The 24,935-nt window shown below is 39.5% G+C and overlaps 1 protein-coding gene across 1 annotated transcript in view; it reads right to left on the bottom strand.

Moving 5' to 3' along the window:
- The window catches only part of LOC149816951 (uncharacterized), a 106,630-nt gene extending 100,514 nt beyond the window's left edge, over positions 1-6,116 (bottom strand). Inside the window, exons 1-5 of the mRNA XM_089986991.1 lie at positions 6,039-6,116; positions 5,631-5,984; positions 4,549-5,557; positions 3,475-4,056; positions 2,845-3,342 (exon numbers count right to left, since the gene is read on the bottom strand). Of these exons, the coding sequence (XP_089843117.1) occupies positions 2,845-3,342; positions 3,475-4,056; positions 4,549-5,557; positions 5,631-5,984; positions 6,039-6,116 (2,521 nt within the window). The remainder of the gene's footprint in view (positions 1-2,844; positions 3,343-3,474; positions 4,057-4,548; positions 5,558-5,630; positions 5,985-6,038) is intronic.
- Between the last annotated feature and the right edge of the window lie 18,819 nt (positions 6,117-24,935).

Raw genomic sequence — 24,935 nt, 5'->3', positions numbered from 1 at the left:
GCAAGATACTACTTCAGAAAGTATATTCTATATACAAACAGTCAAATACTTGAGAGAGATGGATCAACGAAGCGAACTTACTTCAAATCGTGGAAGAAACGGCTCCGGGTTGCTTCTTTGGCTTCGAGCCTTCCTTCGAGAGGTCAGACTAAGTCAGATGAAGCTGACTTAGTTGAGAAAGAGGTAAAGCAGGTCAAGCTACTCAACCTAAGTGGTTTGAACCTAACAGGGTTCAATCCAAGTCAACTGGGTTCAGCAGGTTCGAACTCAGCTCAAGTAGGCTAAGTCTGGGTTCAGAAATCCAAACCGGAATCTGGACCAAAAAGGACTTTGACTTTGACTTTAAACCCAACTAGGTTCAAGTCAAGTCAACTGGGTTTGGACCAGGTCAAGTGGGTTCAGACCCAGGTCAGGTGGGTTAGGACCAGGTCAGGCAGGCTCAGGCTAAGTCAGGCAGGCTCAGACCAGGTCAGGTGGGCTCAGGTGGGCTAGGCTAGGTAGGGGAGGTTTAGGAGAGAGAGAGAAGGCAAGAGAGAGAGGGGGTCGATTTTTATGAGAAGAGAGAGAGTGGGGAGGGCTATTTATAGCCCAAGCCCACCTCCTCTTGGGTTTTTCCATGCCCAAACTACCCCCTTGGCTTCTTTTTAATTCCAAGAGGTTCCTTGGTGTGGGGCCCACTTGGATATTCCATGGGATATTTTTGTGGGTCCCACCAGATATTTTCTGAGGAATATTTCTGTGGGTCCCACCAATATTTCCGTGGGTCCCGCAAGAATTTCGGGTTTCCGGCGATTTTTTTCCGAAAAATTCTGAGTACGCCATTTTCTTCGTATTGACGTAACTAAGAAAGTTGGCTCGTACGAATCTATTGATTTCGTTTAGTTAGGAAGTTATGGCTTCCCGAGTATTTGAGCATATATTCGCAATTCGACGAATACCCTAAGTATAACTGGCTCGCAGGAATTGATTCGTTTCGCATTCTGAGAAGAAATGCTATTTTTTTACCGGTAAATGCCTCATGAATTTTATTCAGATATTTTCTGAAAAATTGCGGGTCTTACACCCCCCTTTCCCCATTTAAGTCTCCTTAAATGGGAAGTTGAAACGCCCAATTAGAGAGAGGAGGAAAAAAAAAAAAACGTTAATCCTATATATATAAAAAAAATGTTCTTTATTATTATTGGTGCCCTGGGGTTTTGAACTGAGGTCTCCATCCGAATGGGTAACTAGCCCCACCATTGCACCAGATTGTGTTTCGTTGCAATACCTTGCAACAATATCTCATTTGTCCTCTTTTGATGCATTTTACAAAAATACCATTTTCTAAAAATATTCGGGTGTCCATGGGGTTTCGAACCACACTCTCTTCCTGTTGAGGCAACCCACCATACCAGTGCGCCAATTCTTACTTGGTTGTACTTCTTTTCAACTAAAACTACTTCAGTGATGGGCGATAATCGCAAGAGATGATATTTTCGAGATGCGCTTTGTGAATGTAGTTGAAATTGACAATTTGAAACTGGATTTTATTTTTTTAAGTGGGTTTCGACTCCATCCAAGATCTAAATCCCTATATACTGTTCGAATCCGATTGTTGGATCCGTTTGATCCATTTGGATCGACTTTTCATCCTTTTATCGTATCCATTCCAACAAATTTAACCTTTATTAAATTTGAAAATTGTCAGAAATTTTGCAGGTTTTACATCCTTTCCCCCTAAAAAGAATTTCGTCCGCGAAATTCGTTACAAGTTAGATATAAACAGGTCAGGGTATCTCTCTTTCATTGCTTCTTCGGGCTCCCAGGTACATTCTTCGAGCCCATGGTGTTGCCAGCGAACTTTAACTAATGTGATGGTCTTATTTCTCATCACCCTTTCACGACGATCTACGATTTCCACGGGTCGCTCCTCTACCGTCAAGTCCTCTTGTACTTGTAGATCCTCGAATTGTATCACATGGGAGGGATCTGGCACATACTTTCGCAACATTGATATGTGGAATACATTGTGAATGTTTGCGAATTGCGGAGGTAATTCCACTCGATATGCCGTTTCGCCGATCTTCTCTAATATGCTGAATGGTCCTACATATCGAGGACTAAGCTTTCCCTTCTTACCAAACCGAAAAACACTCTTGGTTGGTGATACTTTCACAAATATCCTGTCCCCAACTTCAAATGCTAGCTCTCTGCGTCGCTGATCCGCGTGACTCTTTTGTCGACTTTGAGCGGCACGCAGTCTATGCTGGATCTTTTCGATTTGTTCTGTATAATGTTGGAGTATTATAGGGGATTCAATTGTTCTCTCTCCCACCTCATTCCAATGTACTGGCGATCTACAAGGTCGCCCATACAGAGCTTCAAACGGTGCCATTCCGATGCTTGCATAGTAACTATTGTTGTACGCGAACTCTGCTAGCACCACGTGAGTATCCCACTCACCTTTCCAATCCAACATGCAAGCCCTCAACATATCTTCCAATGTTTGTATGGTCCTTTCTGATTGTCCGTCCGTCTGGGGGTGAAAAGCTGTACTAAACTTTAATTTGGTACCCAGCGCAGACTGAAGTTGTCGCCACAATCGAGAAGTGAATCGAGGATCTCGATCGGAAATAATGGAGATTGGTACTCCATGCAATCTGACTATCTCTTGAATGTACAACTCCGTCAAGCTTTCCAATGATTGACCCTTCCTCATCGGCAGAAAATGTGCCGATTTGGTTAGTCTATCGACGATGACCCAAATGGCATCATGTTTTCTCCGTGTACGGGGTAATCCCATTATGAAGTCCATGGTTATGTTCTCCCACTTCCATTGAGGAATTTCCATCAATTGCATCATACCTCCGGGTCTCTGATGTTCAATCTTGACTTGTTGGCAAGTCAAACATTTCGCGACGTATCTAGCGATATCGCGTTTCATTCCGTTCCACCAATATCCGCGTTGTAGATCCTTGAACATTTTTGTACTTCCCGGGTGAATGGTGTATTTGCTTTTGTGGGCTTCACCTAGTAATTCTTCTCTCAACTCTGGGTCGCTGGGGACCCATAGTCTTTCCCGCATCCATATGCTTCCATCCTCTCTTCGCCTGAATTCATTATCTTCTTGTTGAACCAGTGTCTCCATCTTCCCGTACTGAGGATCTTCCTTCTGCTTTGCTATCACCTTCTCTTTGAATTCTGGTTGTATAGTGAGATTATTCACTTTTATTGTGCCGGAGCTTGTTGTGAATGGACTCCATTCTGCAAGGTCTTCTATCAACTTCCATTCTATATTTATTAAACTGGCCAATCCACCGCCCGACTTTCGACTGAGAGCATCTGCTACGACGTTCGCTTTTCCTGGATGGTAGGAAAGGGTGAACTCATAATCTTTTATGAATTCGAGCCATCTCCGTTGTCTCATATTTAATTCTTTTTGCGAAAACAAATATTTTAAACTCTTATGATCTGTAAATATTTCGAATTGCTCACCATATAGGTAATGCCTCCATACTTTAAGAGCGAACACTACTGCTGCTAACTCCAGGTCATGTGTAGGATAATTCCTCTCATGGGTCTTCAACTGCCTTGACGCATATGCTATGACCTTGTCATGTTGCATTAATACACAACCCAATCCGGTACCCGAAGCGTCAGTATATACCACAAATCCACCGCTTCCCGAGGGTAACGTCAGCACAGGGGCTGTAGTCAGTTTTGTCTTGAGGGTCTGAAAACTCTCTTCACATTTTTCGCTCCAAACGAACTTCACACCTTTTCGTAAGAGCTTCGTCATTGGCATCGCGATTCTGGAGAAATCTTGAATAAACCGTCTATAATATCCTGCCAACCCGAGAAAACTCCTGATCTCGCTAACATTCTTTGGTGGAGCCCAATTAGTTACAGCCTCCACCTTTGCTGGATCCACCGAAACACCGTCCTTGGAGATAACGTGTCCAAGGAACATAACTTGGTCGAGCCAGAACTCGCACTTTGAAAATTTGGCATACAACTGGTGTTCTCGTAGAGTCTCCAGTACAGTCCTTAAATGCTCTCGATGTTCATTCACACTTTCTGAGTATATCAATATGTCGTCAATGAAAACAATGACAAAAGTGTCCAAGTATGGTCTAAAGACTCTATTCATCAAGTCCATGAAGGCAGCAGGGGCATTCGTGAGTCCAAAAGGCATCACGACGAATTCATAGTGGCCGTACCTAGTGCGGAAAGCTGATTTTGGAATATCTTCATCTTTAATTCTCAACTGATGATAGCCAGATCTCAAGTCGATCTTTGAGAAGACTTTAGCATTCCTTAACTGATCAAATAGATCCTCAATGCGAGGTAATGGATATTTGTTTTTCACTGTCGCTTGATTGAGCATCCTGTAATCAATACAGAGTCTCATGGATCCATCCTTCTTTTTCACGAACAACACGGGTGCTCCCCATGGTGATATGCTTGGTCTTACGAACCCTCGATCCATCAGTTCTTGAAGTTGTTTCTTTAATTCTTCCAATTCTACTGGCGCCATTCGGTAAGGTGCTCTGGAGATTGGCTTGGTACCTGGTACCAAGTCAATTCCGAATTCCACTTCTCGAGGTGGAGGTATCCCCGGTAGTTCATCCGGAAACACATCGGAAAAGTCTCTGACGATATCCAGATCGTGAATCTGGACTTTAACTTCACCTCCAATTATGTTTACTAGGAAAGCAGTATCTCCCCTCTGGACATACTTATTTGCTCTTAAGGCCGATATCATCCGCTGCTTGATGATTGGTCTCGAAAGGCGAAACCCAACTTCTGGTTCGTTCGGTCGGGATATGATCACCCTACCTTCTCTACACAAGATTCTGGCATAGTGTTCATACAACCAATCCATACCTAATATGACATCATATTCCGTCATATCGAGTAGGATTAGGTTTGCAAGCAGTGTTTGTTCTCCTAACACGACTGGTATGTTTGGCATGTAATTTACACATGGTTCATTGAACCCGATGGGATTATAAACTACCAATTCATGCTTCAGTGATTCAGTGGGTGCCCTAAGTTGTTTAGCAAAATTAACAGATATGAAAGAATGTGTTGCTCCACAATCAAAGAGTACTAAAGCGGCTTGTCCAGATATGAGAACTGTACCTTGGACCAAATCGCCCTTCTGAAGTTCTTCTGCCGAGGTCGCATAAAATCTCCCAACCATCTTCTTTTGATTTGCTTGCTGAGATGGCGGTGCCTGCAGCTGTGATTGTGGTTGTTGACCTCCACTTGCCCTTTTTGCATCATCTGCCTGTTTCTTGCGGCACTCCCTGATATAGTGCCCCAGTTTTCCACAGTAAAGGCAGCCGCCAGTCTCTCGAGGGCATTGTTGTCCCGGATGGAAACGGTTGCATTTCTGACATCGCTGGCCTTGGGTCTGAACCGTTTTATTTTCTCCGGAATGCCTTGGTTTCTTAGCATAGGGGTGGAACTTTTTCCCACTGAACCTCTTCTTGAATTCTGGCTTTTGCACTCCAGGGCGATTCTTCTGGAACTTCTGTCCTTCCTTCCAATCATCCTCAAGTAATGTAGCAACCTGGGTTGGTGACATTCACCGATATAAGTTAGGATTTTTTTTTTCCATCAATTATCTATTAGTTGTGTTTTACCTGAATAGCCTCATCGAGGGTTTTTGGCCCTCGGGTATACAGGCGATTTCTGAGTCCTGCTTTCAGTCCTCGGGCAAATTTCATTGCCCGGTCTTCGTCCGTCGTGTATACATTGGGACAATAACGCTCTAGGCTGTGAAACTTCGTGATGTATTCTGCCAATGTCCTTTCTCCTTGTTGCAGGTCAAGAAATTCCTGCATCTTCTTGGTTCTCTCGTGTTTCGGAAAGTAGGTGTTGTTAAACACTTCCACGAACTGCGGCCATGTCACGGGTCCATTCTGAAACTTCACTGCATGGGTGGTTTCCCACCACTTCTCTGCATGTTCCTTCAGGCGATATGTGCCAAAATCTACCTGTCGTTCGGCCGAAACTTCCAATACTCGAAAAATCCTCTATATTTCCCGCACCCAGGACTCCGCTGCTTCAGGATCGGTCTTTCCTAGAAACGCAGGTGGATCCATATCCATGAATTTCTTGTACGACATGGTCCCGATTGCATTCGATTTGTCATGGGCCACTTGTTGTAAGTTAGTGCCCATTTGTTGCATTGTTGTGGCCTGTTGGCCCACCACTCCAGCCAGGTTTTGCAGTGTCTCGAGAATATCGTTGCACCTGTTAGCCCATGCCATGTAATTGGCATAGACATAAAAAAAAATTAGTGTTATAGTTATTCCAAAACGTAGTGGTTTTCAGATACTCGATTAATGTTAAATATGGCCAAACCAAGCACAATTTTAGTGGATATATTTAAATTATATACTTACAGAGTGATGGCAGACCGTCGAGGCTGTCATGACTACTACTTTTTTGTCTGGCTCTGATACCATAATTGTAACACCCCATTTAATTTTTAATGAAAATTCTAAATTTTTTTTTTTTCGTTTTTTTTTTTTTTAAAACCTTTAACTAGATAAATGAGGAGCTACTAAGAACTTCAATCTTATTCCATCATAACAAAGTTTATTACATCAAGTTCAAATATCCAGAAACATTAAACAGAAAAGTAGTAGTGTCATGATCGCCTGACGATGCCACCGCCCTCACTCTGATTGTGCATTTATGTCTTCACCTAAAAATAGTAAACCACAAAGGAATCAGACTACCACTGTCTGAGTAAGTGATACAGACTAAATTACATATGTGCAGTGTCATGTGAACAAGTATGTATGAACTTTGATTTACCCGAAATTTAGTACTTATGTCAACATGCTTTTCTTTTTAAGACCATCATGTCTGAAGTGGTTTCTGAGTAAGAGAATTCTATGATTTTAGTTTTCCATGTTTTATTTCACAAGAACTCCTATCGGTCCCATTAGTTAATACCACATTTTTTTTTTTTAATTTTCGGTTCATTCTTACCCTGTGGGTACGCACAGGCATTCGACATCGTAGCGGACCGAGATTATACGGAGGTTCATATGATCCGTATAACTAGCCGTACGGATACCCAAAAGGGGCGCGGTGCTCGACCGAGAGAGATCCCCAATTGGCAAGACTAACATTGGATGCACCCCAAAACTCTTCTGCAGAAGACTTGGACTCACCACCTAGGACTCACTGGTGGTCCTGGTCCCCTAACTCCGAGGACTGGGGACCGGGTGAGACGCCTCGCTCTCACAATACAGGTATGTCCTACAGAGTGTGTACCATCCACTCTCTCCAAAGTGGACCATGGGTCTGGTAACATACACTGTGATCCAGTGTACCCAGAACCCGGGAATCCAGTAACATACACCGTCGTGGTGTACCCAGAAACCCATTGAGAAACCGGTAACATATACCCTTTTTGGTATACCCAGTTCTCACACTTATTATCTTTCTTTATTTTCTCACCTTTATTCTATGCTCAGCTGACCCGACCAAGATTTCTTGTGTCAGTTGGTTCTCAAAATTCTTATCTTTCCCATGGCATATAATTCACATAGTGTAAAGAGGGTCCATATATATATATATATATATTCAGCAGTTATGGGTTAGGTAGCACTCTACCCGTCCACTCCATTGAAACCACTGTAACCAGTATGACTATGCAAACCGATTTATGTGGTACCACCGAAAGCAGTGGTTTCGGTCGGCTGACTCACCACTATGACTCTGCCAACACAAAACGTTGGCCACAGTAGAACTCGGTTCTACTGAACCCTACCACATCCGCCATCACTATCAGTCCAGACCTGTCTAACTGGACTCCAACCGGCATGGCCCAGCAGGTCACAAGAGGCCCTGCAGCGTGCCATCTAGTTGACCTCTTGCTGGCTGCAACCACAACTGGATTCAAATTAAAATCCCACTAGGTTATGTCATTAGGCGAACCACCACAGCGTCTGAAGTTCTAACAATAAAAGAGAACAAACAATCGTGGGTGTATATCCATCTAGGTGAGTATTTAGTCAGCCTAACTCTAACATGTGTTATACATATTATGAGGGTAACTAAATATTACCATTTGCACAGGTAATAGTTGAGACACTTTGGTCTGGACATAAAGTAACTTGAAATTTCCTCTTAATACTATTTCATATGCTCATTACGTGTATGTATTGAAAAATTAATTCAAGTTCTCATGTACACACTAGACACCCCACTAAAACCAACCAGGTGGTGATCTGAACATTCATTTTCCAATATATATATATATATATATATATATATATATATATATATATTCATTGGAATCTGATTTACTAAATACCACCCATTATACGGTAAAAGTCCAGAAGCCAATTCAATCACTACTTACCCAACCCAACCTTATACAATCTGGTGGTTTGATGGTATAATTCAAATACAGGCATATCATGACTAGTGAGACTTGTGTCCTGTATACCTTGAGTGATACCCACTATGCTGCAACTTGGACCACAACAAAAAGGAATCTCTTCCCCATAAATCGATCCAGAAAAATCTCTTCTATTAACTAATTTTATTATCCAGATTTTTGGTTTAATTGAGTTTCTAGTCCTCTTACAACATTAATTTGCTGGCAGCTCCCCATGAAGCGTGAGTTATATATGGAACAAAAAAACAAAGAGTAGGGCTAATATGTCTATCAGATTTTTAATAAATCAAAGGACGTCTCACGATTGGAACTAGTAACGCAGGGTCTGTTTGTTCACTAACGGGGTTGCGACACACATAACCCCAACTGCAACTGAGTTCTAAATTGCAAACTTTGCTCTATTGTTGGCTAGTATTGAGGAAGCCATGACGTCTATATTACACATGGCCCTTCTTTGACACATTTTATTTTCAGATTACTTGAAATGAGAAATTCCACACGAACGTCTAAATCTCTGCTCAGATCATACACGTAACCCGTTTAAACAAAACTATACGAGAGGTGTTTCCCTTTTTTTTTTTCTTTTTTTTCTTTTTTTTTTTTGATCTAACAGTTACTCGATTTCAGGGGAGGGTTTGAAATACGGAATAAGCAAACCCTTTTCATGATTTAGGAACACATTACATTACAAATATGTATTTAGTTGTGTATCCCTTACCTCGTGTGAGCGTGAATCCACCGGAAAAATGTTCGCCTTCCTCGCGGACGTCCGGTAGCCGTGCACCAACTCCTTGCCGGGATCAATGGTGGGAAGTCGTTCAGCTGGTTGGACTGAAGGGGAGAGGGAAGGAGGGTCACACGTTTGGGCTGAAGGGGTTGTGAGAGAGAGAGCAAGAGGCCTTGGGTTCCAAGGTACCTCGTTAGTTGTTGTAGGGTTTCCTAAAAAAAATGTAAAATTAATATGGTTTTTTTATTGCAGCCTTCCCAATTGCTGGACTGTTGGGCTTCCAAGGTGGCCCAACGTTCAGCCCTTTCCTAAAAAAAAATCGCCCCTACCTCCGGATTAAATTCCTCCTTTAATTCCACCTTGATTTCTTATTTATATATTTTTTTCTTGGTTGGGCTTCCAAGTTGGGAAAAACGCCCATTCCTTTGGGCGTCACCCCCCTTTCCCCATTTAAGTCTCCTTAAATGGGAAGTTGAAACGCCCAATTAGAGAGAGGAGGAAAAAAAAAAAAAAACGTTAATCCTATATATATAAAAAAAATGTTCTTTATTATTATTGGTGCCCTGGGGTTTTGAACTGAGGTCTCCATCCGAATGGGTAACTAGCCCCACCATTGCACCAGATTGTGTTTCGTTGCAATACCTTGCAACAATATCTCATTTGTCCTCTTTTGATGCATTTTACAAAAATACCATTTTCTAAAAATATTCGGGTGTCCATGGGGTTTCGAACCACACTCTCTTCCTGTTGAGGCAACCCACCATACCAGTGCGCCAATTCTTACTTGGTTGTACTTCTTTTCAACTAAAACTACTTCAGTGATGGGCGATAATCGCAAGAGATGATATTTTCGAGATGCGCTTTGTGAATGTAGTTGAAATTGACAATTTGAAACTGGATTTTATTTTTTTAAGTGGGTTTCGACTCCATCCAAGATCTAAATCCCTATATACTGTTCGAATCCGATTGTTGGATCCGTTTGATCCATTTGGATCGACTTTTCATCCTTTTATCGTATCCATTCCAACAAATTTAACCTTTATTAAATTTGAAAATTGTCAGAAATTTTGCAGGTTTTACAGTCTCACTAAACCATAGTTCGAGAGAGAGCCTCACAACTGGACCACTTATTTGGGTTCGCGCTCCCCTACCACGTACCTAAGGGCCATAGTCCGAGGTATATCGGTAGGTGCTCAAGGATGTTGGGAAGCCCTTACCTTAGAACCGGAGAAATATCTTATATGCCACGTACTTCGAGCTTCGGCTTGAGTATATCGGCATACCTTGATTAAAATCAGATGATCTGAACCATAGAGTTAGGATTAAGGTCCTACAAGCTATTTCAAATATGGTATTTACAGTCAGCCTTTAGAGAGTGCTATGTGCGCATCCTTGTTTGTGCAGTTATGATTGTATAATATCTTCTTGTATGCTCCTGTATATATCAAAACCTTCTTTAAAACCCTGAGTGCACTATTCAAAATTTCCCTCTATTTTCGAAAACCCCAGGTGCATATCTTCCCTTTACCTACATTCTTTTCTCTTTTGTATGTCAAAAATTTTCTTAAAAACCCTGGAAAGTCTTTTTCTAAGTCCCTTGATCTTCCAAAAAATTTCCAGGATTTATGTCTATCTTCTTCTTTCATCAAAAGTCTATCCGTAAGTCCTGCAGTCTATCTAATTCTTTTCTTCTCTTGCCTCAGTATCATTCCGATGGCATCCGAATCTCCCGATGCTATCTTTCCTAGGGATCATGTCTTTTATCAAATAAAGGATGGAACCCCAGATCAACGGGTCATCCAGTCCCGCACCTTCTTCCCTCGGTGGTATTATTCCTGGTTCGCCACCTTCTCGCGTATGTTCCCAGACCACTTGGATGATTGCAGATTGGAAATGGCATCAGAGTTGGCAAGCTAATCATCAACAACAGTCTGATTCAAGCAATGGCAGAACGGTGGAATCCGCGTACCTGCACATTCTGGTTCCCATGGGGAGAGATGACTTTGCTAATGGACGAGTTCAGTGACATCATGGGGTTGCCAGAACCAGTTGGTCAGCCAGACGACCCAGTCGAGCAACAATTCTTAATCAATGTCAAAGGGATAAATGTTCGAGAAGCATTGACCAGAGCTATAGGGAGCAGATCTTGGCCTCTCACAGAGATCAACGGAAGTCAGTTCATCGATGTATTCGGACTCTACCACAAGTATGGGGCCTACAAAGAAGTCGATACCTTGTCTCGAGCGGCGAAAGAAAGAATTCAGCATGCCATGGTCCTATGCACAGTGGGACTAGCGTTCTTTCAGGATGGTCAGAATTTCATCGACGTCAGAGTCACCCAACTCTTTCAAAGATGGGGAAGCAAGCAGACCCGTCTGCTTTCGGTGTGCATGGCAGCTCTAGCCTTTCTCTATAGAGGCTTAGCTCGTTTCGCCCTCGAAGAGACCATCTTGGTGGAAGGATGCACGTATGCCTTGCAGTCATGGTTTCTGCGACATGTGCCATCAAATGCCAGTTCTTTCAGATTCAGCAGTAAGCAGCCAAAGTCAGTCATCCAGTGCCGAGCTTTGATCGAGAAATTGCATCAGGAGGAGATCGTTTGGGACTTCTTCGACAGAAGAGAGACCATTCCTCGATACACCTACGCTCGTGACAAGCGCTACAGATTGCTCGGCCCTTTCTTCTGCGTCGACTATCAGCCAGAGAGGTGTCTCCATCAGTTCTCGCAGCGGCAGATTCGTGTCAACACCCGCTTCTCGACGGGCCGCATGCCAGAGTTCGATCTACGGTCGGATCAGTGGTCTGGAGCATACCACGTCACCAAATATACTTGGGACTCTTTCATTCCTTTGTCTACATTTCCCGGTCCTAATGTATCATCAGAGTATCGAGAATGGTGGCAAACTGTCTGCCCACCTTCTCTTTGTATCTAAATTTTGTCATCAATAAAAATGCAACTTTTGTTCTGATAAAAAGCTTTTTTATGGCAAATTTTATTTTATTTTATAAAGTCACAATTCTGGTGACAAATTCATCCCCGGTGATGAGACTTCTCTCCTATATTCTTCTTCGAATATCTCTAATCATGATGGACGACCTTGCCTAGGTTATAAGGCGCATTTTCGTTGCCACAAAATGGTGACACAATTATTGCAAGATTTGTAATAACCCAATCCCTGGTAATGGGATAACTTGTCTAAATTGTCTATCAATTCCTTCTTTCATGTCTTTTTCTCAAGAGATCGCATTTTCAAAAAAATTCCTCCAGGCTCTAACCATTCTTCTATTTTTCCAGAAATCATCTGGCATTGTCGAAAATGGTGCAAACCAGAGCTGGAAAAGAGACTGCTCCTCAGCACAGCGACAGTGAAGTCGAGGCAGTCAGCTCTCCTAAATCGGCTAGGGGGCAGAATCAGAATCAGACCGATGATATAGATCCTGCGATGTACAACCTGTTCAAAAGAATGATGACCAAAATGATGTCAGAACAGGCAGAAGCCAGTCAGAAGGAGGTTGCTCCGAAAAGCAAGCCAAAGAAGAAGGCTGTGAAAAGGCCAATCAGGATCATCAAGAAGAAAGTCCAGCCTGACACCACTTCTGAAGAAACAAAGTCAGTACAAGAGGGATCAGAAGAAGAAGAACAGTTTGTTTATCATCAGAATCCTCCACCGCAGTTTGTAAAGACCACTGCAGAGCCCGAATCAATCAACAAGCCCACTCCGGTTAATGACCCGATGGAAAAGCAGATGAAAGAAATGAATCGGGTCATCAAGGATATCCATGCCAAAAGCAAGGGCAAGCAAACCTACTCTGGCAAAGATTTTTACCATGGCCTTGATAGGGATGACAATCTGGAAAACCTCCCTCGCAAGTTCCTTAAATTTGACGGAGCGAGCAACCCTAAGGCTCATTTGGCCACTTTCTATGCCGAATGCGGCCGTTTCAGGAAAGATAGTCGGGCGTTGTTCATTTGCTTTCAGCGCAGTCTAGAAGGGGTAGCGGCCAGGTGGTATGTAGACCACATTAATCCTATCGAACTACGAGAGTTCGATAAAGTTGTGAACTTGTTCATTGAGCGCTTCATGTTCAATGTTGAAGCCTCACTAACCCTCAATCATCTGTTCAATTTAAAACAAAATGAGAATGAGAAAGCCAGCGAATTCATCCACAGGTGGAGAAGCACCTGTAACAGAATGAAGGTTCCCATCCTGGAGGAGCATGCCCTACAGATTATTCTGAATAATTTTGCCCAGCCTCTGAGGAACCTCATTTCTACTTTGCCCGCCAAATCATTCATCAAACTAATTGAAAGAGCTGAATGGCTCGAGACCGGCCTAAACAATGGCCTTTACGAAGGATATCCTTTTGTCAGAGGGAATCCTGATCAGAAGAAAAAGGCGCATGTCGCCTATGCTACATAATTCTCAGATCAAGGCAGCAATAGTTCTGGCAACAAGAAGAGCAAGAAAAATCATAACAAGAATGTCGGACATTCCAGGGCTAAAAGGACAAACTCTGCAGCCCAAAAGGGGAAGTTTGTCAAGCCACAACCTGTTCAGTCAACACCTCAGTCAGAAGCGAAGCAGTCAGAAAAGCTGAAACACGAGGGTTGGAGTTATGACCGAGAGTTCACAGCTCTAGAACAGTCCCGCAAAGATATCTTAGAATATATGATGTCAAAGGGAATGATAAAACTCCCCAAGGTAGCAGATCCGCCCGTTGCTATGGGAAAATGGACTGATAAGTTCTGCAAGTTCCACCGGACTGTGGGACATGACACAGAGCACTGTTTTGTCCTAAAGAACATCATCCAGGATTGCATCAACAAGAACCTGTTAATCAAGGAGGAAGAAGAACAACCGGAAATTTTATCCAAGCCATTTCCCAAGCACTCAGCTTCAGTCATCACGGAGCAGGCATTCTCTCTTTAAGGTAGCATCCAACCATGTTCTAGTCAGGACATTCAGGATCAGCATCAGGTCCTGGTCCTTCGTCAAGCGCAGTCTTCCGCCAAGAGGGTGGATATCACTGCATTTTCCAGCAAACAGAAATCAACAAAAGTAACGGCAGACATTGCCAGCCTAGCTCCCAGGATCTCGAAGCGCTTTATCAAGGCGGCTTCAAAGGAAGGAAAAGCTTCAGGGTCATTTCAGAAGCCAATCACCGCTCTATCCAACATTTCTATCCTGGATCTGACCCACGCTTCACCTGAGCACCAACAAGTGCTAGAAGAGCTTCTCAGAAAAATTAAAGTCAAGCCTAGCACCACCCCGCAAGATATGGCTCAGATCGTCAATCAAGCAATGACGAATGCACCGATCACATTCTCGGATGAGAATTTGCCAAAGCCTCATTCGTTTCACAACAACGCTCTCTACATAGTGGTGCGAACCAGGGGCATGACAGTCCCCCATGTGCTCGTTGATGGAGGCAGCAGCCTCAATATCTGTCTGGAGACAATAGCCAAGGCATTGGGCTTAAAAGAAGAGGAATATACCCCAGATCCGATAACGATCTACGGTTTCGACAACCACGGACAGACGACCAAGGGGAAGATATTCCTCGAAATCTTCATCAACTATTCGGTGCATACTGTCCTTTTCCACGTAGTGAATGTGCCACCTACGTACAATCTATTGCTTGGACGCACTTGGATCCACAACGCCAATGCTGTTCCATCAACCTTGCACCAATGCATCAAGTGGTCGAAGGGAGGCATGATCACTACGGTCCTAGGAAAGGATCTAGAAGAGCGACTCCCGCAGCCGATGATTCCCCGTCCTACTTTCACGACCGACATCCCGAGCATTCGAGAAGTCGATGAAATCAATTTAAGTGAAAGTTTGGACATGATGAAACTGAAAGAAGTTCACCCGACAGAGAATGTTACAGCAGTGGTTCAATGGTGGGGACCCCACTTCTTCAAACTAGGTGGGCGCCTCGACTGCACTTCCTTTCAGGATCACCCTCTTTTTCCTGAGTTCTCAAAAGCTAAGAGAGGGTTTGATCTTCTGATGAAACACAATTATCAGCCCTTCAGGGGCCTAGGCAGGAATGAAGACGGCATTCTGGAACCGATCGTCCCCGCTCAACATATCGAAGGTACAGGCTTGGGTTTCACAGGTCAATCATCCGGCAAGAAGACCATTTTCATCAAAAATGATGTATGCTTAGAAAATCTTTGGACTTGAAAGATATTTCTCAGGAGAAAGCTGAAAATCAATTTCTCTGAAAACTCAGACAAAAAGGATTGAAAATCTCGAGAAAGTTCATAAAGATGTGGGAAAATCATGAATAGTTTGAAAATCCTAAAAAAATGTAAGTAATTCTTAGGAAAAGGATGAACATTTGAAGGGAAATGCTTGTCAAAGAAACTCCCAACTTTTGAAAATTTTCTTTGAAAACGATTGAAATTCATCGGAAAACCCCTGTGGAGAAGGAAAATCGAAACTTGGGAAACTGAAATCCTGGGAATCATAGCCTTGAAACCCTTGAAAATTGGTTTTGATTCTTGAGAAAGATTGGGAATCTCCTTTGGAAAATCTTAAGAAAATAACATTTTCCAGGGAAAATCAAGGAAAAACTTTGATTTTGGAAATCCAGCTTTGAAAATTTTCAGAGTTTCTAGAGAAATTGATTTTTTTGAGAAAGAAATTTTCTTAAGAAGATCATGAGAAGACCGATGATTTCATGATGCAAATGATATGAGTGAATGAGTGCACTTTGAGAAGGTTTTCTGAGAGATTTTGTTGGAAAAATGTGTATTAAGTCGAAATAAATCCTTCCCATATTCTGACTGTGGCCATGAATATGTTCAGAGTTCATTTGAATTAATTCATAATATTTTGAAAAATTGGAATTATGATATGCATTTTAAGATAGCCTAAGAGTATAGGCTCAATGTGACAGGTAGAAAGATGATGGATCTGGGTCTCGTCCATATTTCGACTAGGGCCGTAAATATGGACTCCACCGAGTTCATCAACTCTCTAAGAGTGGGTGCACGTGCCATTCATGTACATCCATGGTGATTTGGTAAAATGAGATATATGAATCATAGGATCGAGATATTGCAGGAATCAAACTACATGAGCTGCATCCTAATCTAAGCAGTTAAATAAATATTATTCCAAATTTGATTATTACATCTCTAACATAAGTCAAAATGAAAAAAAAAAATGGTATAAAAGAATCAGCATCCTTCAGGTTATCCTGCAAAATGAGAGTTAATACAAGATACCCAAGGAAATGGGTATGTATATGTAATATATACAACGAAGATATACATGGTCATGTATAAATGCTTGAATTTGTGCTAAATGGTATGTGATAATGAAGGTGTATTTATAAAAAGGACAAGGAAAAGAAAAATATTTACATAAATACTTGTATGTGAAAACAAGTGCACATGAAGATATACATATATATATAAGTATATATATATATATATACATATATACATATATATATATATACATATAGATATACAGATATATATATACATATATATATACATATAATGAGAAAATACGTATAGTAATTAGAATTTCATATATAATGGGTAAAAACAGAAAATACAGGGTATATACAGTTTCTGTAGGTGATTTCACAAAACTGTAATTCTCAAATTATAGCACATTTCTTAGTAAAATTGGGTATGGAGCTTCCCTATATATCAATAACAAAGCATACAAAGGATGGCATAGGGATCATGAATGGATATGGATATATCCATTCATGAATATAGCCGATTATCGAGACTGGGTACCTACAGTAGAAAAGATGGTAAATATATAACATACATAGTGTGCAGGTGAACAAATACAGTGAGTGTATGGGAGAGTATAACTAAAATATCTAAATCTAAAGAAGCACGGATGAACTAACCATCATGGATTGAATCTATGGTGACTATTCAGCATTGAACCGATTTCTAGATGCAACAGAGCATAATCAACACAAACCAAGCTATATATATATATATATATATATATATATATATATATATATATATGTATTAATGACATAACAATTGAAAATAAACGACATATCACATATCTTAGAGCCATCTTATACAGTAAATCAAACGAACTGATCTTGCAAAATGGGATCAATTGCTTGTAATAAACGGCATCAGTAGGTGTCCACTCCTAATGACTATTGTGATAAAAGGCCTTGGATGATGTTGTTTACAGAGATGAGTTGGAGGTTATACATCTACTCTGCTGGACAGAAGATAGGATATATTAGTTTGCAGAGGCTAAAAAAAAAAAATTAGTAAGTAAGGAGGGCTTATAAGAAGATGTAAGTAGATATACAGAAAGAAAATAAAGGCAGATATGCTGCGGGTAGTGGAATTAACTCAGGTGACTAAAAAAATGAAACAGCAATAGGACATGTTGATGTATGGATCGATACCCAGATACTTAGAATAAATGTAGAGAACAAATTATATAATGAAATTAACTATGTGCGAATATAGAAAACTAGATGCAAATACAAATGGGCATAAATGACTAGAAATGGAACAAATATCAGCATGAAAGTATGATTTACAGAAGAGGATATATTGATAATACAGGGCATGTAAAATATATATATATATATATATATATATATATATATATATATATATATATATATATATATATACAGATAACGATATCATCAATCAAAAAAAATGACAAATGCAATAACTATGATGCCATGAGAATGTGCTAAAGGGGGGGGGGGGGCTATAGAACCTTAGATGGTACACAGATAACACACATGAAATATGTGTGCCTTTGTTAATGGCATTGCTCATTGTACGATGGTCCCTTCTGGACATCGTTTTGCAGACACTCTCTTCAAAAGCCAGATGAATATGTAAAGACTAATGATACGCAGGAAATTTAGAGTCAATATTAAATAGAAAAGACATAAGAAAATATAAAAAATCATACGAAAATAAGAAGATTATCATGGCTAACCCCTGAAACGTTGTTTACTGCATTTATAAAAGATTAAGGCATCAATAAAACTGAAGTCTTTTATAATTTTTTTTTTTAATGATGAAATCAAGGATACTCAATAGAGGATGCTCTAGATACGAATATGGAAATCCTGAATAAAAAAGGAGATATTATTCTAAATTGTTTATGATGTTGGACTGAATCACATAAAACCTTAAGAGAAAAATTACGAGTTGGTTAAAATATGACACTCTACTAAATCGATAATGCCATTGCGAGGCATCATCGATTCTTTATACATTAGATACACAAAGGTACAAACCACATCAACCACTGAAATGGGTCTGCAAAGCACATGGCAGGAACACGATGCCTAATTTACATAGATGCAGGTGTAGAGGGGTTTTACCTTGATTCGGCAGGGGTGCAGAGGGTCTTCCCTTTTCGGACTGTCCTTGAATGACTTGCTGAGGGGTGTTGATGTCTTGAGCTGTTTTACTTCCAGACGTCGTGTTTTGGGGACTGGTTCACTGAATGAAGGAGGCGCAACACTCAAGATTGACTGCGGGTGACGGGGCTTCTTATGTATGCCTTGTAGTTCCACAGGAGTCCTCTGATTCTTCGTAAAAGGGGAAACCAATGAGAAAAGGGGAACTCCTCTTGGTCTCTTCGGTTGAAGGGGAATGAAGGCAGGCTTTGTGAAAAGGGGAGAGCAGGAATCGCCAATGCCTTTGCTAGACCCCCCTCTTTTCTTTAATAGCCGCCACTTCAAAACCCCCCTTTTCCTCCTCTTTAGCCTATCTTAATAACTCTTAAAACAAACTTTTAAATTTTTTTGAAATTTTTTTGAGAAAGGGAATTCGCCGTTTTGAGAGGAGACGACTCCTACTCTTAACATGATATTTGAAACTTAGGTAAAATGGGAGCTTTACGGTGGCGCCCTTTGGGGTTGAAAAAGTAAAACAAAAATAATAAAAAAAAATGAATTTTGTTTTTTTCTTTTTTCTTTTTTAAGGTGGTGCCACCTCAGCTAGATTTGAAAACTTTTTGAGATAAAAAAAAATTTTGCTTTTCTTGGCAAGGAGCCTTAGTGGGGCACCATCTATGTAGGCCCACTAATTATTTTGTTAAAATTGAGTTAAAAACAAGGTTTTTATAAATGGGTGCCACTTCCGAATAGGCACTATTTTGAAAATAAGGGAATTTTTTTTTTGAGAATTTGAGTGTAACACCACCTCGAGGTGGGTCCCACGTCATTTATTTGAAATAAAAGCCAAGTGAGATTTTTGGAATTTTCATAATAGTAGGCTAGTTTTGGAAAACACGAAGCAAAATTTGGCTTGATTTCACGCTTAGAAGAAAATGGTTCTCCGGGGCAAAATTTTGAAAGATGTAGCGAAATTCAGAGCCTTTTTGTAAAAGTTTGAAATAAGGTCTTATGAATTTGAAATTGTGTCCCCCTCTTTTCAACTGACGAAACCCTGAAAATCAATGTCCAAAACTATCCAGATCGTTTTCTTGAGAAAAACTTTTGTAATTTGGAGCCCTGGGGGTAAAAAGAGGAGAATTTGACAATTTTAAAAACCCAGGAGTTTGAAATCAATTTTGAAATATTTAAAACTTGAATCTGGATTGACATTTTTGAAAATAAGGAGTTCTGGATCTCAAAATGACATGCTGTGCAGTGAAATGATATGAAATGTGGTTGATCTTTTGTAAATGGTATTTTTAAAATAATAATTTTCAATAAAAGCTTTGGAAAATCGTCAACCAAAGATATAAAAACTGACTTTCCACGAAGTGGTAAGTGCGGGTCGAATCCTCAGGGAACAGGAATTACTCAGAATATTTCTCAAAAGTTTAATTTATTAATCACTAATCTCAATCTACAAGTACAAAGTTAATACAACTACAATTTTAACGCTAAAATGAAATGAAAAAGCAAATAAGTCTTCTGTTCCACGCCAAGGGTATTTTGGTCCTTTCGCCAATTAGACAATCTTCGCACTTGGACAATGAGCCCTGGAAAAACGAGTATGCTTTTCAACCTAAAAACAAAGGAAAATGAAAAGTTAGTAATTTATTCTAATAATGCAAACTATAAATGAAACTAAGTCTAATTTTCAAGAAATTAGTAAAACAAATTCTAATTATGAGAAAACAATTAAATAAAATATTAAACTAATTCACTAATCAGCTAACCTAAGTCTAACAATGTTGTATGATGCAGATGCAGCTCCTAAGATGCAGAAAATACTGAAAACAGTACGAAAATGCCGAAAATCATGAAATTACCAAGATGCCCCTAACTAGTGTAAAATAGATTTCTGACAGTTCTTTGGAAAACCACTGTTTGACAAGGCAAACAAGGTTCGATTTTCCCAAAATTTGTGTTGTTCTGTAACTAACAGATTAAATAATCTGACAGTTTTTACAGAATGAAAAAACAATATCTAGAACTCCAGATATAAGCGTTTCAAAACTGGGAAAAATCAGGATATTGCAAGTCCCGAAATTTAAAAACCAGAAAAAACGGTTTTCACAAAAAGCTTAAAAATCAGACCAAACCAACTCGGATCGAGCTGAAATTTGGTCTGCAGACAGTTAAAACACCAATAAAGTGATAAAAAAAAGAATTTTTTAAAAATTTAGATTTTTTTCAGATGAAATGACGACAGTGCGATAGGGCAAAAATCAGGTTTTTCTTTGAATGCACTATTCACTTTATAAATCTATTTAAACACTAAACTATGCAATTTAAACCTAATTCAACCTAAATGACGCTATATGACAGATTGTATGCTGATGTTAAATGCAATGATGCTAAATGACACGAAAATGAAATATAATATGCACTTTATGACTAAAAATTAAATGAATTAATAATGTGAATGCAACTAATGTACTTAAAAATGCACTTAACTATATGAATGAATGACTGCAATGAATACAAACTAAATGCAGCTGAACTAATTGGATTACTAACAGCAAAACAATAAACAAACACACTTTAAATCAACACTTATTTCTAAAATCAAACTAGTTACATTAAGTGAATAACCAACTAACTTGTGCTACCTCTAACATGAATGAATACTAAAGTTGACTATCCAATTAAACTAATGAGGTATGATAGAAGGTTGGACTAGGACTAGGATCAACTGGGTTGACTCGGTTTGGCTCGGTTGACTTAATTGACTCGACTAAGTCTAGACTAGGTCTTGGCTTAGGTTAGGTACACGACTCACCTGACTAAGTCAATTAGATTGACTAGGTTAGGTTAGACTTAGTTGACTCAACTTGGCTTAATCTAGGACTCAACTTAGGTTAACTGGGTCAACTACGTTGACTAGGTTAGGTTAGACTAAATACAATAAAAACCTAAAAATTAAATCCTAATTAATTAAAAATACTAACCACCCTAATGACTCTATACCCTTTACACGCCTAATATCAGTACTTAATTCCTAATTAATACCTATTTAACTAGGGACCTACCTACTAACTACAGTTAACACAATTAAATAAAATAATAGAAATCTAATTAATGCTAAATCCTTGTGAACGGTTAAAGGAATAGGCAAAAATAAATGCTCAGGGATGATTTTGAGAAACTGGAGAAATCCAAAAATCGTCCCACTAGTGGGGAGTTACAATCCTTAATTAGCTTTAAAGTCCAATTTGGAAACTTGGAACAATGAAATTGCCCTACCCAAGGTAGGTGAATATCTTTAATTGCTATTAATCCTTTTTTTTGGGAAGTAGAACCGTCCAACCTAGAGAGCCACACGGTTTTGGCTTTCCAAACAAGAATTTAATTGCAATTATTTCTTTCTTGAAACCGTAGACACCCACTTTGGAAATCTAATTAATTTTCAGAATCACTTTCCAAAGCTCAATTCGTAACTCCCTACTACTAGGCAATCAAGATTTAATTCTTTCTTTAAATAATCCACACGATTTTTGAAAAATCAACTCTTTCCAAAAAAAAATGTTTCCAAACTTCAATTCCTTACTTGCCCTCCTTCTCAAAACTCGTCAACCCTAATTAAAGTTATTCTAAACTGAGTAGTTTAAAGCCTATCTAGGGTAATGAGAGGTTAGTAATACATAAATGAAAAATACGAATTTCTAAACTAAGTAAATGAGCTACCCTAATTCAAGACTTACCTAACTGGAATCCTAAAAACGTCTAAAGCATTAAACCTAATACATTGAATCTATACACCTTAATACAATTACCTAAATTCTAAGACCTACCAAAAATAGCCTAGAGCTTGAATGGAGCTCTAATGGCTGTCGCCCCACCTTGGGGAAGAAGAAGACCTAAAAATACTAAAATCAAAATAGAACAACTAAGCTAAAACGATAATGAAAATGATAAAACTAATTTAACACAGAATTATACTAACTAATTCAACTAACTAAAACACAAACAATCTATCTATTGTGCTGAAAATCATAAAACACCGAAAATACCAAATTATCTAAACGGCTATTCTAATGAACAAAGCATGAAAAATTAAAACGACTAAATCTATTTCTAAAACTGTCTAACTCCAAGAAACAAGAATTAACAATTGATAACATTGAAAACTAAACTAGATATCAAACATGCAGCCGGTTGAATAATCACTACAATCACGAGCACAAGAAAACTCAATTCTTTTTGTATTTTTCAACAATAACAACGAAACACCTAAAACACTAAAACATCAAAACGAAATTGAGCAAGACCCAAATACAATAAATGTGAATCACATGAATTTATAAACTGATAAACTGCAAATAAGTAACAGACTGCACGACTTACACATTTGATTCACACGCACTCACTCAATCTTCAAATTTTATTCATCGATTTCATCAAGAACAATCACACGATATGCCCCGAATCAAAACACTCACAACCCTTAAATGACAATGAATCCAAAATACCCAGACCACACTGAACAATAATCAGACTCCACAAAAAAATAAAATAAAATTGCAGACACTACACTTGCTAAAAAAACAAATATCGGCTAGAGTTAATCTAGCTGATTTTCTTTTCTTTTTACTTAAAACGAAAACCAAGCAAACACAACTACTAAACTAATTCAAAATAACTTTTTGAAATGATTTTTCAATAAAAAGAACCCAACAAAACACGCTGGACAAAATGGAAAAATTGTTTAGAAAGGGTTCTAGCCGATTTACACATTTTAGATGAAAACGATAGAAAAACACGAATTGAATACACAATCAATGAAATAAAACCTAATCTAGCGTGCTGGTCTGTGCACGAGCTCTATACTAAGGTGGAAACATGAAAAACACAACAATACACAGAAAATAAAACACAAAAAAAAACACACACACGTTTTAGGCTTTAGCTAGAAGAAAAGATAGAAGAAGACCTACCTCAAGGGCGATCCGACGATCGTGGGGAAGAAGAGAGCGGACAATGGCCTTGATGTGACGTCCTGAACCGTTCGAGAATGCTGGAATATCACCACGAGCAGGGTTTCTTCAGCTGCAACACATTGGAGATCCACCGAAGATGGAATGGGTGCCGATTCGTGATCGGAGGGCTCAGAAAACCGGATGGAGGTAGGGCCGACTCACCTTGTTGGGGTGTTTTGCACTCCCACACAAGATTAATGGTCTCCACCTCTGCTACACCTGCAAAAACACAGCAAATGATGAGAAAACACAGCAAGGAAGAAGAAGAACTTGATAAAAATGACAAGAGAGATAGAATTTTGCTTGGATTCAAGCAAAAACCCAATCTTCAATACACAAATGGGATGAAACGAGAGGTTGGAAAGGGCTGGAGTTAGATTCACAGTAGGGGGCGCCACTCCCAATGCCAAAGACGCCTAGGGTTCTTCTAAAAAGTGTATTTATATTTTTTGGAATTTTAGAAACAAGGTTATAAAAAAATATTTTATTAGGCGCCACTTTCTGAGGGGTTTTCTGCAAAAGTTTTTGAAATGGATATGGATATGCGTGTGGGTTGGATTTTGGGCTTTCTAAAGGTTGATCCAAAGTCCAAATAGCCTAATTGGGTCGGATATGGATCCGATCCACCTCGAAATCCATGCCCAAACACTTAAATAGCCATAACTTTTTCATTTGAACTCTGATTTCTCTGAAATTCGAACCACAACCCCTTACTATCAAAATGCATCTAAACATGGGTTTAAAACCTTAAACTCATTACAAAATGCATGAAAAACTTGTTAACATGATGTGCATTTCATGCATCATCAAATACCCTCATGCTTGAATGTTTGTTAGTCCCTTAACAAACCCTAATTATGCTATGCAACAGGGACAAAAAATGCAAAACATGAATGCATAAAACTAACTCACTTTCGTAGGAATCACGGTTGCATTTAGCGTATGCAACAAGCCCTTTAAACCCCTGGCCTACAACAGTGGACGAGTAAGGTCTCGTGAGGGTTTGCAGAGATGCTACCCACAAGCATCACTGAAATGCAAGGATGATTTTCCAAAAATATTAGGCCATTAAGAAAATAGTTGGAACAAATATTTCATGTAATTGACATTTTCAAAACAAATTCAGAAATCTCATGCCACCACAGTAAAAATTATTTTTCCTTCACTTTTCTAACATTGTAGCTATTTTATGATTTTTCTCAGAAAGTCAAGTATTCTCATGTTTTACTCATTTATCCTCACTTGTATATTTTCTACACAGTAATGCACACATATTCCTAAGCAATGAAATTTTTCTCATTCAGCACATTCTTCTTCTTTCTTTCTTTGGATTTTCAATTTTTCACCCTTTTTCAATTTTTGCTCTTGAACATTCTTCTTGAAATTCCACTAGAGGGGA

The sequence above is a fragment of the Nuphar pumila genome, chromosome 14, assembly GCF_984573655.1.
Source record: "Nuphar pumila chromosome 14, dmNupPumi1.hap1.1, whole genome shotgun sequence".
Classification (NCBI taxonomy): domain Eukaryota; kingdom Viridiplantae; phylum Streptophyta; class Magnoliopsida; order Nymphaeales; family Nymphaeaceae; genus Nuphar; species Nuphar pumila.
This window is presented reverse-complemented; position numbering and strand designations above follow the sequence as displayed.